A 15,152-nucleotide genomic window follows, 5' to 3' on the forward strand; every position below is an offset into this window, starting at 1 on the left:
TTGTGAGTAATTATTTTTTTAAGATATAGAGGCGGGTAAAGCGATTCAAGCCTCTGATGTCCTGTGGTTTAGCAGCTGTGGTCTGAGTGCAACTTTCAGTTCACCTCAGATTTGATCAGGGGGAAAGAATTAATAACTTGTTCCAAGGATCTGTTGTTTTGCACACTTCTACCATTTCACACAGACAGAAAGTCTTCCTCTAGGTCCCTCCAGCCTCAAAATCCCAACTTTCTGGACAATCTGGCCTTGGAGATGAGCTTAGCGTTTTAACTGCATCCATATGTGTGCGCTCTGTGCTTATTTGTGTATGACTGTCTGCTTTAACTCCCACTTTCAACAGCTGCAGCGAGCGCAGCCAGACCTTCCACTGCCAAGTCTCCCTCTTTACTCCTACTCCGCTTCTGTCTCTGTCTGCTGGCCTTTCTCTTTCCACGTCGCCCCCCCCCCCCCCCCCCCCGCCCGCATGCACACATGCATGCAGGCACATGATGCACACACCTCAGGCTTGATATTCATAGCCTCCTCCTCCTTGACTTGACATGGGAGCCTTAACAGATGTGCCCCAGCCTTGAGCTGCTGCTTCCTCCATCCCCCACTCGCTCTGTCTCTGCTGCCTTGTGTTTCACAGATTTATCATATCTGTGGGCTCGGAAAAAGCAAGAAACTTAAAGTGACGCTTCATTTGCATAGATTCCGGCAGCCTCAGCTGATGAATCGAAAGGTGAGATTAGATTAATTTTAACATTCTTCATTAGAACCAAAAAGTTGGTTGGTGAAAATCTTGTCAAAATCTGATCATAAAACAGATTTTTATTTATTTTCTTGGCTGGTTTTTGGCGGAACATCTTCAAAAACCTCGCCTCGGCTCGATTCCTGTTATGGAGTTTCAGCGGAGGTTTTTTTTTTTTTTTTTCCTTTGTGCGTGTGTGCTTGTGTGTGTTTGTGTGTCCTCGTTTGAGCGTGCGCGCGCAGCCAGTGCCGTGCGCTGGAGGCTTATGGTAATTGCGGTCTCCCGACTGGCCTTCTGGGTAGAGTCTGCGCGAGTGGGAGTGGAGTGAGTCGCTCAGTCTCGGCGGCGTTCATCCATTCCGTGCGGCACTCCCCGTACAGCTCTGTGCGTCCTCGGTGCGAACCAAGTGCTCCGGCCGGACGGCGATATACTGGACGAAACAAAGCAGGACGAGACGCGAAGCCTGGCGGAGTAACCTTGAGCAGAAACCTGCGTCGACACACGGATTCCCCTCCGTCAGGGGGAGAGCATGGAGTGACGGCGAGCGGGAGGAAGGGGCTTTTTCCGAGGACGGCGTGCTCCGCTGAAACCCAACATGGCGCTGCTGCGAGGTACAGCCGAGCTGAATTAATTTCTCCGCCGACTTCCCCACCTGTGCCGTCCTTTGTGGCTCCAGGCTCACGTTGCGCACTGACTTACAGGACCTCTACCGGCTGGATTTCTGCCTTTTCGGGATCTTTTTTTTTCGTATTTCATGGAAGTGACACTTTTAGCTCCCAAAACTTCCAATTCAGGCTGACAGATGAAAGTCGGACACCCGAATTGGCTCCAAAGTGAGATTTGTTTCATTTCAAGGGGATAACCAAACCTGTTAGACACTTTTACTTTTTTCCACCTCGCCCTCCACCCTTCTGCTTTTGGTCGTCTGTCTCCATCAGACAGGACCGTAACCGGGCCAGTCTGCGCACGCACGCGCGGACGGACCGCTGTCCTCTTTAATAACTTGCGCGGGAGGGAATGAACAAGGCGTGAGTAGGAAACCACGAGTGGAGCTTTCAGCGGTCAACCAGGTGAGCCAATGATAAGTGCCCAAAAAGTGTTTTTCATCAACATGTGTCTGTGCGTCCCCTGCCCGGGGACAGAAGGCGTGCTGCGCCGTAACGGCTCCGTTCGTTAGTCAGACAGGCGCTTTGTGCGCGCGTCTGCTCGTGATGATGTGCTGCGGAGACGGGGAGAGGATCGGGCCACTTCTAAGAATAGCGCATAGGGTGGTCTTTGTGCGTTTCGGCGGGGCAGTGGCATGTGGTTGATAAATAACACGCGAGCCCGCGCTGGCGTGCGCGCCGCGGTCCCACCGCGTGCTCGGTCCTTTATAACTTCGGTCCGGGTGAAGGTGAGAATGAGCTCCCGGAGAACTTGGTTGTTCCTCCTCGGTTGGGGGTGGGGTGGGGGGTGACTGGTGAGGCTTTTCGCACCCCGCCTGGGAAGTGTATATGTGAGCGTGCGCGTGCGCGCACACGGAGCATTTGAGCTAAACAAGGTTACAGACAGCAGCCTCGCCCTGCCGGAGGCAGCGATGCTCCTGACACACGGTTCAGTTGGAGGACAAGGGTGGATGATGTGTGCGTGTTGCCGTGACAGCTGAGCGTGTGGGAGCCATGTTTGGACAGACTGGACGTTGATCGGTTGTCTCATCAGTCCCAGAGGTGGTGCTGGGGGTGGAGGAGGAGGAGGAGAGGGGGTTTTGAGGGTGAGAGGCTGCACGCTCACCTTCCTGTCTGCTTAGTGGAAACCGCTTTGGCGGTTTGCCATCCCTCCCTGCCTGTCTCTCATGTCTTGCAGGTGTTATTGGCTGTGACTTTGCGCTGCAGACTGTTGTTCCGCTCTTGCACGCACCCTGACTTTGCAGGGGAATACTGGCTGCGCACCGACCCGCTCTCTCTGGGTCCGAGGGGCGCTCGTCTCCCCGCGGAGCAGGTCCACTCGGACCCCTCACAACATCAAAACGGGCTACTTTTGAGACTAGTTCCTCTTCCTCCAGCTCGCTGATTTTCTCTGCTTAACACCCAAAAGTTGTTGTCTAACTCTGATGAGAGATGCAAGGCTTGTTGGATGCGCTCCAATCTGAATCAACGACCCTTTAAATCTCCTCTGCGGGCTACATAAACTGCATTTCACGAGCAGCTAAGCCGCGCGCAGCCCAGATGAAAGTGTCAGAACCTGTTCTTACGCGCAGGGGAGTTCACGCGCACTCTCACACTCATATCCCAGCCGCCTGTTCCCGGAGCCATACTGGCACTAATTAGAGTCTGCTCTCAGGACAATCGATGCGCCTCACACTGGCTGGCTCCGTCTCTCCGTGCGCGCGAGCAGCCGCTGATGGGCTCGCGCAGAATCGCTCGCAGCGCGAACGTCTGCTCGGTGAAGAGCTCACGAACATACTGGAGGAGCGGGACGGCGTGTTGGGACGTTTTTACGGACCAGAGCGAGGGATTAACTAGTGGGGGGGTTGGAGGCTACTTCAGTGGGTTTTGATGCAGAAAAAAGCATTGTTGTGCTTGGCTTAAAAGGCGGTGTTAATTAGCACGACGAGGCAAAGGGCACCTGGAAGGGATCTGGAGTTGGATAAGTTTGGAAAACCCGTTGGATGCGTAAAAACTTCGGCTTTTAGAGCATTTGATAAAACTCTTTCGGTATATAGAGATTTTCTTGCTCTTGACTTCGACTTTGCAGCAAATCCTGACATTTGTTTACTTAGGTTGCGTAAAATTATATCTCAAAACATTTCCAAGTTGTTCCAAGTTATTTTAACATACAAAAAAAAGCGTCGTCCCCCCCCCCCCCCCACGCGCACACACTCCCCCATAAGCACCTTTTCCTCAAGGTCCTAGAACAAACAGTACACACTTTCTGGGGGCCTAGTTTATTTTTGGCGCAAGGCGTCGGCCTGTTTTTGCGTATCAAGATGTGCGCAGCAAAGTCGGTGGGGGACTGAGCTGTTTTCCAGGTGTTTTAGCGCAGAAGGGAGGGGGGGTTGCTTTTTATTTCTCTTTCTTCGTCTATGAGAAGATTTATCGCGTCTGTCTTAAGCTGCGTTTGCCCAGACTTGTTACCTGTCGAAGTGGGTGGGGCTTTGAGAGTTTATTCCTCTCAAATGTACGCGTGAGATTCATTTCAAAAGTCAGGATGGATGCTTGTAACGGACACCCGAGAGGCCAGGCGTCACAGGGAGTTGTGGGGAAATGCAGCGTGTTGCGTGAAGGCAGCTCCAGCTGCGGCCCCACTGGGACTTTGGTCATACTGAGTGATGTGTGACGGTGGTTGTCAGTGGGGCGGCCAGAGAGCCTGCTGGGCCCTAAAAGAATCTGGCAGAACCTCACCGCCCATCCTTAAACCCATTAACCCCGCGGTTGTCCTTTTTTTCTAATCTGGAATCAATAGTGACCACATGGGGAATATCACGCACGGAGCACATGCCTGAACAATCACGGGGCCGTTTTTTCTTATCAACCCCAAAGCGCAATCTCACAGAGTCTGATCATGCGAGGAAATGAGGGATAATCTCGTGAAGAGAAACGCTTCATTTCCACGCAGAGGCACGAGTGCTCTATTGTCTTTGCGTGGATGTGCGCGCCTGCTCTGGAAAAAAAAAAGAAATAAAAGGGAAACAGTCTCCTCGCTGCCGGCGCTGCGCTCGATGTGTGTGAACAAAAGCAGAGGCACGACAGAGAGCCGCGCGCAGATCGGTTTTCCAGGCGCTGCGCTGCTCCCGGAGGAGACGTCACGGTTTGATTGAAGCTATGCTCCGTGCTGGCCCCCCGGGACTTCGCGATGAAACGAGAGAGCCTCCCCCCACCCCTCCCCGCTCCTCCCCTCTCTCTGTTTTCTCCTTGTCTCTCAGCGCTCCACAAAGCTTTTTGTTTCGACGTGGTCTGGAGCGCACGGGTCACTTACCCCACAGAGACACCCCCCGCACCCCCCCCCCCCCGCGCGCTTCCTCACAGCCTCACTCGCTCTCGGGGACGAACCATGAGCTGCGTCACTCAAGTTTTGAAGCGAGGACCACGAAAAACAACATCTGGGTGGGCTCGCTGAGGAGTTAAATTCTGGGGATCTGCCATTAAAATCTAAATGTCAGCAGCCTGATTGCCTTCAGCTCCCTGACCTCTCCGTGGCCTATCGGAAGATTGATTTATCAGCAGAGCGCTGATGGCGCCCCCCTCCCCCACCCCTCCTCCGTCTCCTTCCTCCTCCTCCTCTCCCTCCGGGTCTCGATCGCGCCTCCTCGTTTGTTTTTTACGCCGCCGCCTCGGGCATCTCTGACATAATCCCGCAGACTCTTGGCAGCGCAGCGGGTTAAAAGCGATGAGTTTATTGCAGCAGCAGCAGCCTTCAAAGCTGGAATGCGTTATCTGCCGTTTCCGTGGGGTTCGTGTCCCTGCAAAGCTTCTCAAAGTGAGATTAGGCTTAATGTATGAGTCTTTTAGATGTTCCAGCCTCATAAACGTCAGGTCTAAAGGTGTGAAGGATGTGGCAGAAACCAAGCCTCCTAAAAGACTTTAATTAGGGAGGAGTTATGATTAATATGCTTTCAACAAATTAAGGCTAAAAAAGATTTAAAGGGGTGGACTCGTGCGTGCGCATCTCTATTACAATCGCGTCCTTTGGTGGCATAAAAAGCCATTTAGTCTTCATTTGGCCCGGAATGAATAGAGCCAGTTCAGCGGCTGCCGCCCAGGCCCCAGTGACAGCGCGGGGGTGTGCGGGGGACTAGCACAATGTCCCCGTTGTTGACAAGGGGGCAACTGAACCGCGCACCGACTTGCATGTGGCTGTGGAGCGGGCCGGCAGGACGCGGGGGCCTCTTGTTTACAGCCCGGCCGGTGATAATGTGACGCCTCCTGAGCGCGCGGCGGCTTTGCGCGGACTCCGCATCCCCCACCACCTCGCATAGAGCAACTTTTCACCAGCTCTTCATTGCGATGATCAATTGGGCCATTTGGCACGCGCGTGTCTGATAATCAATAACAATTAAAACGGCGCCGGTGCGCTCTTCCGCAGCTTCTCCTCGCGGTGAGGCTGTGGGAGCGTGTGGCCCGAGGCGCAGCATTTTCCACAGCACTCTTGGCCCATGCACGCTCTGCGCGCATTCTCGGATTTGTTCACCTGCCGCGTGTGCAGAATTTCTTGGCGCACGCACACGCCCTGTTAAGGATGTGCATGATTACGTGCGTGTGCGTGCGCCCGTTCGTAATCCCTGTTTATCCTCACCCCACCCCCGTCGCTGCGGAGATTATCCTGCGTCACACTGCATTTTTTTAGAGCTGATGGGAGCTCTGCGCTTCAGAGAGCCTGGCAAAGCTCCAGGGACAAAGAGCGCGGGGGCGCGCTTAGCCGACGTGCAGTTTACGTGTTGTTACTCTAGAAAACTTTAAAAAAGCGCTAAAGTTGAGACCAAAATGTCACTGCCTTTATGTTATCTATATAATTTTTTTACTTTGGTTTTCCGGCACATGTAATTATTCACTCTGAAAGGGGAGAGGAAGCCATGGCAGCACATGACTCCCACAGAGCGCACATTATGCTGGCTGCAGGGGGAACAGGGAGGCCACAGTCATGGTGGAGATGAGCGGGGCCGGTGTTTGTTTCCGTTTGCGCACCGCGGGTCACAGAGAGTTCAAGTTGCTGTCCCCCTTTAAAACAAAAGAAATGAAGAAAGTAAGGGATATTTGTCTCCTTTCTTTCTTTATTGTCTTTCAAAACGAATCACTTGTCCGTCATGTTTGAAGAGAGGCGAAAGTGCAAACTAGTCCGTTTAAAAAACAAATAAATAAATAAGCACAGCCGGTGGTTTTCTGCTCAGTCGTGCGAGTCGGAGCCGCTGGTTTATGAGCCCCCCCCCCCCCCCCCCCCTCCATTCCTGCTGCTGCCGCCGATCAGTGTGATGGATTGGACGGCCGTCAGGAGCTGTTGGTTGCGCAAACTATTCTTAGCTGCGTGGATGGGCGTCAACTCGGAGCCTTTCACTCCTTTCTTATCTCCCCCTCTCCGTCATTCCATTCTAAGTGGAATCCTCTTTCTTTTTTTTCTCCTGTCGTTTTCCGGCCCGGGTTTTATCTCCTTACCCCGCCACCATCGAAAAAGTCGTGTAAACAAATCCAAGAAATGATTGTTTTTAGCACAAACCACGATGCTTCCTAAATGTCGGCCATGCTGCAAGTTTTGCAATCACTTTTAAACGTCCCTGCTGGAAGTCGAGCGTCATCCATCTGCTTGACAGTTTTCCGTGCATCTGATATCTGCACATGCGCAATTTCTCGCCTCATTTCGCGAGCTTTTAACGAACCATGATGTTTTTTTTTATTAGTTTTCATCATCAGGTGTTTGCGCCCAGCAGGTTGGCGCCTTAATGTCATGATGCTTGAGGAGTAATCTCATCACAAGGAAGGCTTTTTTTCTATTGTGTGGGCGTTCAGGCAAATATTTCTAAGTTCCTCTTTCATTTAAATCAAAACAGCCATAAATTGAGGTTCGGTTTCCTCTGAGCTCAGAGGCACGGATCGGTTCAAACGAGGAGGCTCCACGCAAAACAGGAAACGGGAGATGTGATTTCTCAACAGCGTCTGCGCTCAGTAGGTGAAAAGCACACGTGGCGCGCGCACACGTTCTTTGAAGCGCGCCGTTTCGGTTCCGTCAGAGGAGGATGTTGATGAGGCAGCGCTGTCCGCTCGGCGCTGAGGTCGAGAGGAGGGGCCCCGCAACAGTGTTGGGTGGTGGGGGTGGGGATGAGAATGCTGAGGCTGGGAGAAGCAGTGTGGAGGGCCTCTCAGCGCGCTGATTAATGTGGCCCGGGTCACGGCAATAAAAGTGGCGTGCCAGCGGCGCGGCAGCGAGGCGTCTCTCTGCAATGATGGAGGAGGCGAGTTTCCTCTGCTGCTCTCAGCGCTGCGGAGCCTCGCGCTTTCTATTTACAGCCGTTTGCGCGCGCGCTGCGTCGCGCACTGCGTGCCCGCGCTGGCTCCGATGATGGAAGGGTTGGCTCCCAAATGCGCACGAACTAATCTTCATTTCTCCAGTTTGATGAAGCCCCTAGGTTTTAGGCAGACCACCCTGCCATGGGGTTGGAACAGCACCTGACCAAGCTCAGGGGTCTGCAATGCTCCGTGGATCTTAATCACACAGCAGATTTATGGTTGAATAATTTGTGAGTTTTATGGCTTTTTTGTCCTTCCTCCCCCCTCCCTTTGGAGAGGGCGGCATCTCCCGGAGTTTTGCACCTCTGGCGTTTGGAATGAAGAATTTTGGCAATTTATCAGTTATCACTTTGTAGATTCCTGAAATGAATATGAAATATGTCTTTTCTCATTATGGACATTTTAGCATTTTCCCCTTTCATTATAATGCATTATATTGAAGACTAATTTCAATGAAAATTGTGTTTTAAGATGTTCTTGTTGCATTTTACTGATGAAGGACATATGTAAAAAAAAATTGGATTAAAATTCAAATAGTTGTGAATCAGGAGCAGATGAAAAATTGCTGTTGGAAAAAGAGTGTATTTGTGACGTAGAAATGACAATCAATGATCCACGAGCCCCTTGCTCCGCTCCATTCTGGTGGATCCACTTGTTGACTTGTACGTCTTAGTTTTCCACGTCCGAGCTGGCTTCTGGCTCAAAACTATACGGCTAGATAGCTCCAATGTTGCTCACCATTTTTGAATCTGTAATGTTAGGTTGAGGTTGTGAGGGGTTAGTGGGAGAGCATATAAACAGATGGATGACAGGAATTGAGGTTTTCTTCATGGCAACAGTCCCTCCTACGACTCAGAGGTGAATTTCGAAAGAACTCCTGCCGCTCAGCAGAAACTATGTCCTAGAAAACGACACAGATTTCTCAATTTTGGCTGAAAATGGCATAATTATAATTAGAGGACCACCGGGAACACTTTGAAAATAGATAAAATATGATCACAGTGGGACTTTAAGTTGGCACCTTTCTAAATACAGGAGTCTTTAGTTGTTGTGGTATGAGTTTGTGTGCTGGCGGCTGGTAAATGGTCTCCCACCAAAGTGGTCTGTGATGCATAAGATTGCCTTGCTCTGCTGGCTCAGGCAGCTGAGGGAGCAGGTCAAAGAGGGCATGGAAAAACCTGTGAGAGAAACGTGACTGAATAGACCTGGCCCCACTGTACATGTCAGTGCCCATGGGGTGGGCACATAGGATGATGATGGGAGCTGGAATGAAGCAGATGAAGAGTTTTTAACAGATCTTAACAGAGCTTATAGCTCTCTTTTTTTTAAAGTTTCTCCTTATTTTGTTTCATCTTTTCTGACAAAAATTCCTACTCAGTGCACGTGTTATTGTGGCGGCTAACGTGTTGGGTTTTGTGTAACTCTTAATTATTGTGTAATGTCTGGGCAGGTTTTTTTTTTTTTTTTTTAAACAGTCGTGCCTTGTTAACATTTTTGTGGCAGTGTGTATAATGACTGTGGCATCTGTGTGACAGAGCCAAGGCACTGACTGCTCGCTCTTGCTCGTCTCCACAGGGCAACATCTGTTCGTGATGTCGATGCTGAGGCACAAACTAACCTGGAACTAAGACAAGGAGCCCACATCACAAAAAACATGGCAAGTCCCTGTGATCACACCAAGTGCCAGTTATACAGATAATTTGACTTCATTATTATCAGCTTTTGCATGAAATTTAAGACGTTGCATGATTTTTTTTCTGCAGGTGGATGCCAGGTTGACGCCCCTGGCCGCGATGGGGTTGGACCGAAGCACACTGCTGCATGACAGCCTTCGTCTCCACAGTGGGGTTGTGTACCCAAGCATCAGAGCGCTGCCAACAGAGAAGAGTTTAGAGGCGGCTGGGCTTCCACTGACGTACAACAGGGACGGTCTTCCGGAGCTCCTTTACAAGCCTGATGGCTCTTTGGACAGTTGCAAGGCTGCAAATGGATACTTGGGTCTCTACAAGGGCACTCATCCAAGTCTTCACAAACCTGTGCTGGTTCCCAGACCCGGAGCTGAAGGTCTAGGCTTGGAACGCAGAGTTGGCCCTGGAGAAAAAACATCAGAACTTGGATTGGCTAGTGCAGGTGGAAGTTACCTCCGCATGCCATGGCTGACCCCCTACCCCGAAGCGAGCATGTATCCCTTCATGGATACATCAAAGTATGCAACTCTAAACATGTACAAAGCCTCCTTACTCAGCCAACCCAATCCCTATCTTCCCCAGCACATTCCCTACCCAACTCTGTGTGCTACCCAAGGGGCCAATGTCACCTCGGCTACTTCTGCTGCAGAGAGACTTTTCTACATGCCCCCTTATCCTCCTGCCCCAATCTCTTCTCCTTTGGTGGCTACACCCATGAGGATTCCTACCGTCTCAGTAGCCCCCTCGTCACTGGTGCACTGCCAAGACAAGACACTAGGTGTTGCTCCTCCTTATGCACAGCAGCTTCATCAACCATCTTCTCATCCGCAACACCATCAACCTGCTTTAGACAGGGACCGATCCCCAAACAGAAGCAGCAGACCAAGCAGACCTCCTTCTAGGAAAGCGTCTAGTAACAACAATAACACCAGTAGTACCAGCACAAGTGGCACCAGTGTTGGGACTAATAACAGTCTGCCTGCTGATTCCTCTCATTTGTCTTCTCGCCTCCCCCAGCCTCCTCCCACATCTGCCCTGTTTGACAAAGCACTGGATTTGCAAAGGCCAGTTGCCAGAATTGGACAGCCACCCACCTGCTCAACCTCTTCAATATCTGTCTCAACCACATCAGGGCAATCCATTCCTCATCCTTTCTTAGTTACCAGCATGGCATCAGAACAGTCCCCTCCCGCCCGACCCAGCCCCCACAAATCCAGGCAGAGAGACGGGGCCCATGAGCACAGAAGTGTGGGGGTTGACAAAGGGCGCAGTAGGTCTCCTTCCAAAGTCAATTTTGAGAGACCAGTTCACCAAACCCCAACAACCAAAGAATCAGCAGAGAAACCCCTTGACTTGTCTGGAAGAATACTGGAGTTCGGACTATCTGCTAATGACTTTCCAGTGAAGATGGACTCTAAACCCAGCAGTGCTCGATATGGACATCAAAATAATAGAGACCTGTTGAAGGAAAACATTTCAGTTTCTTCTGCCTCACATCCACACTCTGTGGTCAGCAGCACTTCTTCAAAGGTCTCAGAGAGACCTGAAATGATCAGCACTTTACGCTCCTCCTGGGTTGTTCCAAACCCAACTCCCTCCCACACTCAGCACACACCAGGCATGCCACTCTCTCCTAGGCCAAGCGCAGACCTGGGTTCTACAAAAGCCAAAGGCTCCTCACCCTCGGTCGTCAAAAATAAGGGTCTAGAGAGAGTTGTCAATCAGCAACGAAGCTCGTCTTGTCCTAGGATAGGAGAGCCCAATCACAATGTTCCCTCCTCTCAACACTCTGGATCATCAAGAGCCGTATCCCCCAAATCTAATGGTGAGTGGATCAAACATAGTCCCAGTCATGCAGAACACCACAGAGAAGGACCAGAAAAGCCCTCCCAGGCAACAAATAGAGGGGAATCCACTCCAGATGTTTCATCCTACAAGAGACCGTGCTTAGAGAACAGTCACCCCACTGGACACCTTTACCTTTCTCAAAATGATGCTTATTTAAACCACAGTCTGGCTTATGCCAGCAGATATCTGCATTACCCCATCCCAGATGGCATGGGATTACATTCTATACCAATTTCAGGAAAAGGCCCTGTTTACACTCACCCAGCCCTGCTTGGGAACAACAGCCTATACCAATCCCACCTGGCAGCAAAGCACCCTTTACCGTACCCCCCCAATCTCCCGGGTGGTCCAGGCAGTGAATACCTTGCTTATAACTCACAGGAGATGGCTCATCCTTTGATGCAGACTCACTCTGAATGCAAGCTTCTAGAACGGACAAATCACAAGTCTCGAGCACAGGAGAAGTCCCGTGGAGCTGTGGAAGAACCTGGAAGTGGTAGAGATAATGCTGAGAAAGAGACGAGAGACACCAACACAGTGAAGTCTGACAGGGAAGCTGGAGCACAAGGACAGGGTGGCAGTCAAAGCAAAAGCTTGTCCTCTGCTGGAGCATCCAGAGAAACAATAGTCTGTATTGACCTTGTTCACTCAGACACAGATGTTGAATCTATCCCTTCAGTTCACAAACAACCTTCTGCTGAGGCTAGCACCAAGACTAACCAAAATGAATGCCATAGTAATCAACATCTGACAAAGACTGAATATAAGCCAAAAGAAAATCCCCACCATTTTCCAATCCACTCTGGATCAAACCCCAACCTCAAGTCCAACTTCAACAATGGACAGCCAGACACACTTTTTGGAAAAGAAAAGTTTCCTCACGAGACGCCTTGTCCTGGGATGACTTTATCCCCAGCCTCTCCTGGGGAGGTTTCTCAAGAAGAAGAGAGCTCAGAGGAGCAGAGCCCAAGCCCTGATCCTGGAGTTGAAGACCAGAGCACTTTGCGCTGTGCCCGCACCTCAGGGGAGCGCAGCTCTGGCAAGGACAAAGGAGACCGGACTAACCAAGCTTCTCATTTTACTCTAAACTGTGTCGTGAAGGACTTGGACCAGGAGAAAGTCTGCAAAGAGACTGTAAAGGAGGATAGTATCGTTGATCTAGTGGAATCTCAAGGAGAAGCTGATGACGAAGAAGAGGGCTGCCAGACTTCATCAAAGAACTCTCATAAGTCCAGTTTGGCCAAAAGAATCGCAAATTCCTCTGGCTACGTTGGCGACCGCTTCAAATGTGTCACCACTGAGCTTTTTGCCGACTCCAGCAAGCTGAGCCGCGAACAAAGAGCTTTGCAAGTAAGTCCAGCCTAAATAAGTTTTAAAAAATGACGATTAAACTGGTTAGCAGTTCCTGACAGGTTGGTTCATATGAATACTAACAGTGTTCAAAGACGTTCTAGCTAAAAACTGCTCTCATTTTGTGAAAATTTACATTCTTGGCCAATGTTTATAACTTATAAGGGCAGAACATGGGGTCATGTTTGTAAAGTTTGGTTGCACTCTCTGTATGGTTCAGGTGTGGGGGTTTTTATTGTCTGTTTTGTGTGTCTGAATTCCAAAAGCAGTACTATCGCTGCAGTAGCAGAGGCTATTGTAGGAGAAGCTCAAACAATACAACCGAGTTAAACCAAGCACAAAATGTAGATCTAGATCGGACATCAGTGCATTGCAAACAAACTTCTGAAGCTAATGGAGAGCAGCAGTAGTGTCTGAGATTAGATCACATCAATAGTATGTGGACATCTGTTCTATTACTGTCCAGTCACGTGCTGTTTCTCTTTGGTTCCATGTGTTGGTGGGGTTGACGGGTATAGATAAAAAAACAACATATAGGGTATAAGGGTCAGCTTCTCTATTCTCTTTCTGCAACATTCAGAATTGCTTGTAGAGCAAACCCTGCATGACATATTTTACAACACAGTAGACAGTAATGGACGTGCTATCACGCTACTGTATTGGCTGTAGTTTTATCGTTATCTTGAGATCACTCCTGGTTTCAGGGGTGGGCAGTTCAAAGGTTAAACGGTACTGCCTTCACTGAGTCGAGGTTATATCTGTGCGTGTTTGTCTGTACGTGCTTGTCCTTGTGTGGCTGCATGCGTTTAGTGGCGACTGTTCTATAGAGACGTGGCTTCAAAGGAGCATGACTTTGGCACCCTCACGGTTCACGCCGCCTTCGGCTATGCTTAACCCTGAAGGTTAGGGCCAGCAAAGGGCTTGGCGTAAGCTTAACGACCAACAGCTGCCCTTTTTTTTGGGGTTCCTCTGAGACTTTCTGCATGCCCCCATACGCCACTCACAATCCTCCCCCAGCCTGCCTTCTTCTGACGGCCTGAGCTGCTTTGCCTGGTTGCTGTTCAAGGTCAATTCTCCTTGCCGCCATTGGCTTACAGTTCCTGTCTCCTTAACACACAGTTCCAGCTATATCCCCAGACACTTGGCTCTCATCCAGTTTCATTCATTCACACAGATTGAGTTACTTGTTTTGAACCGTTATCTCCGGGGTTCCTCATGTTCAAAGCTCAGAAACACAAGGAATGTTTTTTTCTATATTACCCACTGGCTCTAAGGCAGATCTCTTAATAAGTTGCACATTTTTGTCTGTGTTTTGCCTTCGCTCTAGAAAAATGTGGTTTTGTGTGTGTCATGCTTGTCAGTGTACGCCTGCAACAAAGCTATCAAACCTTGGATTTATCGACGTGTGAAAATGAGGTCCGATCTTTTTTGGAAGCGGGAAACGAGCTGCTAAATCTTTGCTTATTTTTCTGATTTTATTTTTAATTTTTTTCAACTTTTCACCTATATGATTTAGACATGACTTGATAGCTTTGGTGCAGTGTTAATTGACTTGTTGAGTCACTTTAATTTTTGTCATTTTGTGGGATTGTGGCTACCTATTGTGTTGATTTAAAAAAATGTGGAGAAACAAGTACATCAAAGTAAAAACGATGAAATACTGGACAGATATATTGAGCCCACCATTCTAATTGCTTAGATGGAAGTCATATCACGAGAGGGGAGTAATATAAGCCAACCTGCAGCTAACTGGGAGGTCAGTTCCTTACATTTCTTATCACATATGCCTCTGATGGGCTCTGTCTTCTTTTGTACTCTGTATTACCACACCCCTTCCCCTTCCTCTCACCTGCTCCTCTCTTTCCTCCTCCTCCTCCTCTTCATCTCCTCTCTGCTCCAGGCCTTAGATCTATATGTTTCTAGCCATGTTTGTGTTTCAGGAAGGGAGATGCCAGGATTTAAGCCCCAGAGCGCATGGACTCACAGTGGCTGCAGTAGTCTAACCTACAATGCTTGTGATTGTTTTTTTTTTTTGTTTTTTTTTTTCCTGTCTTGCTTTTTGTCCTGTGCGCGCGTGTGTTGGTTGTCTTTGGCATTTCCTTTAAAGACAGTATGATTTCTGATGCACTTTATTATAATTTAAATATTTTTGCTTCTGTAGTTGTTGAGGCAAGATTGAGGTATAGAGAGAGGTGTGTATGTGTGCGTTGTGGGCAGATAAGTGGTTTTCACAGACTCTTCCTGCGTTTCTGTGTGTGTGTCTGTGCGTGTTTGTTTGTGTGTGTGTGTGTGCGCGCAGCGGGCCATGATGCGGTTCTCGGAGCTGGAGCTGAAGGAGAAGGAGAGCGGCGCTGGTGTCTGCGCGTATGCCTCGGCAGCAGGACGGGAGCTGGCGGACGGCCAGTGCAGGGAGCGCGCGCTGGAGTCCTGCCAACACACCACCAGGCCGGCAGAGAGGGAGGGTGAGTAATCCAGCACCACACGCACACAAACACACATACAAAAGCTGCGCGTGCATGCTGACGTGCACTTGCTGCAAATGCTCAGGCAAGGCTGGGGTCA

The 15,152-nt window shown here is 49.9% G+C and overlaps 1 protein-coding gene across 4 annotated transcripts in view; it reads left to right on the forward strand.

Moving 5' to 3' along the window:
* Nucleotides 1–616: 616 nt before the first annotated feature.
* bcor (BCL6 corepressor) overlaps nucleotides 617–15,152 on the forward strand; it is a 31,512-nt gene continuing 16,976 nt past the window's right edge. The window contains exons 1-5 of one of the 4 annotated variants that reach the window (XM_023950493.1): nucleotides 617–721; nucleotides 9,280–9,361; nucleotides 9,468–12,590; nucleotides 14,290–14,346; nucleotides 14,890–15,052. In XM_023950493.1, coding sequence (XP_023806261.1) covers nucleotides 9,359–9,361; nucleotides 9,468–12,590; nucleotides 14,290–14,346; nucleotides 14,890–15,052 — 3,346 coding nt within the window. In that variant the 5' untranslated portion in view covers nucleotides 617–721; nucleotides 9,280–9,358. Of the gene's footprint in view, nucleotides 722–962; nucleotides 1,801–9,279; nucleotides 9,362–9,467; nucleotides 12,591–14,289; nucleotides 14,347–14,889; nucleotides 15,053–15,152 lie in introns of those variants that run through there. The other 3 variants (XM_023950495.1, XM_023950492.1, XM_023950494.1) reach the window with 3 other exon arrangements.

Source organism: Oryzias latipes, chromosome 21, assembly GCF_002234675.1.
Source record: "Oryzias latipes chromosome 21, ASM223467v1".
Lineage (NCBI taxonomy): Eukaryota > Metazoa > Chordata > Actinopteri > Beloniformes > Adrianichthyidae > Oryzias > Oryzias latipes.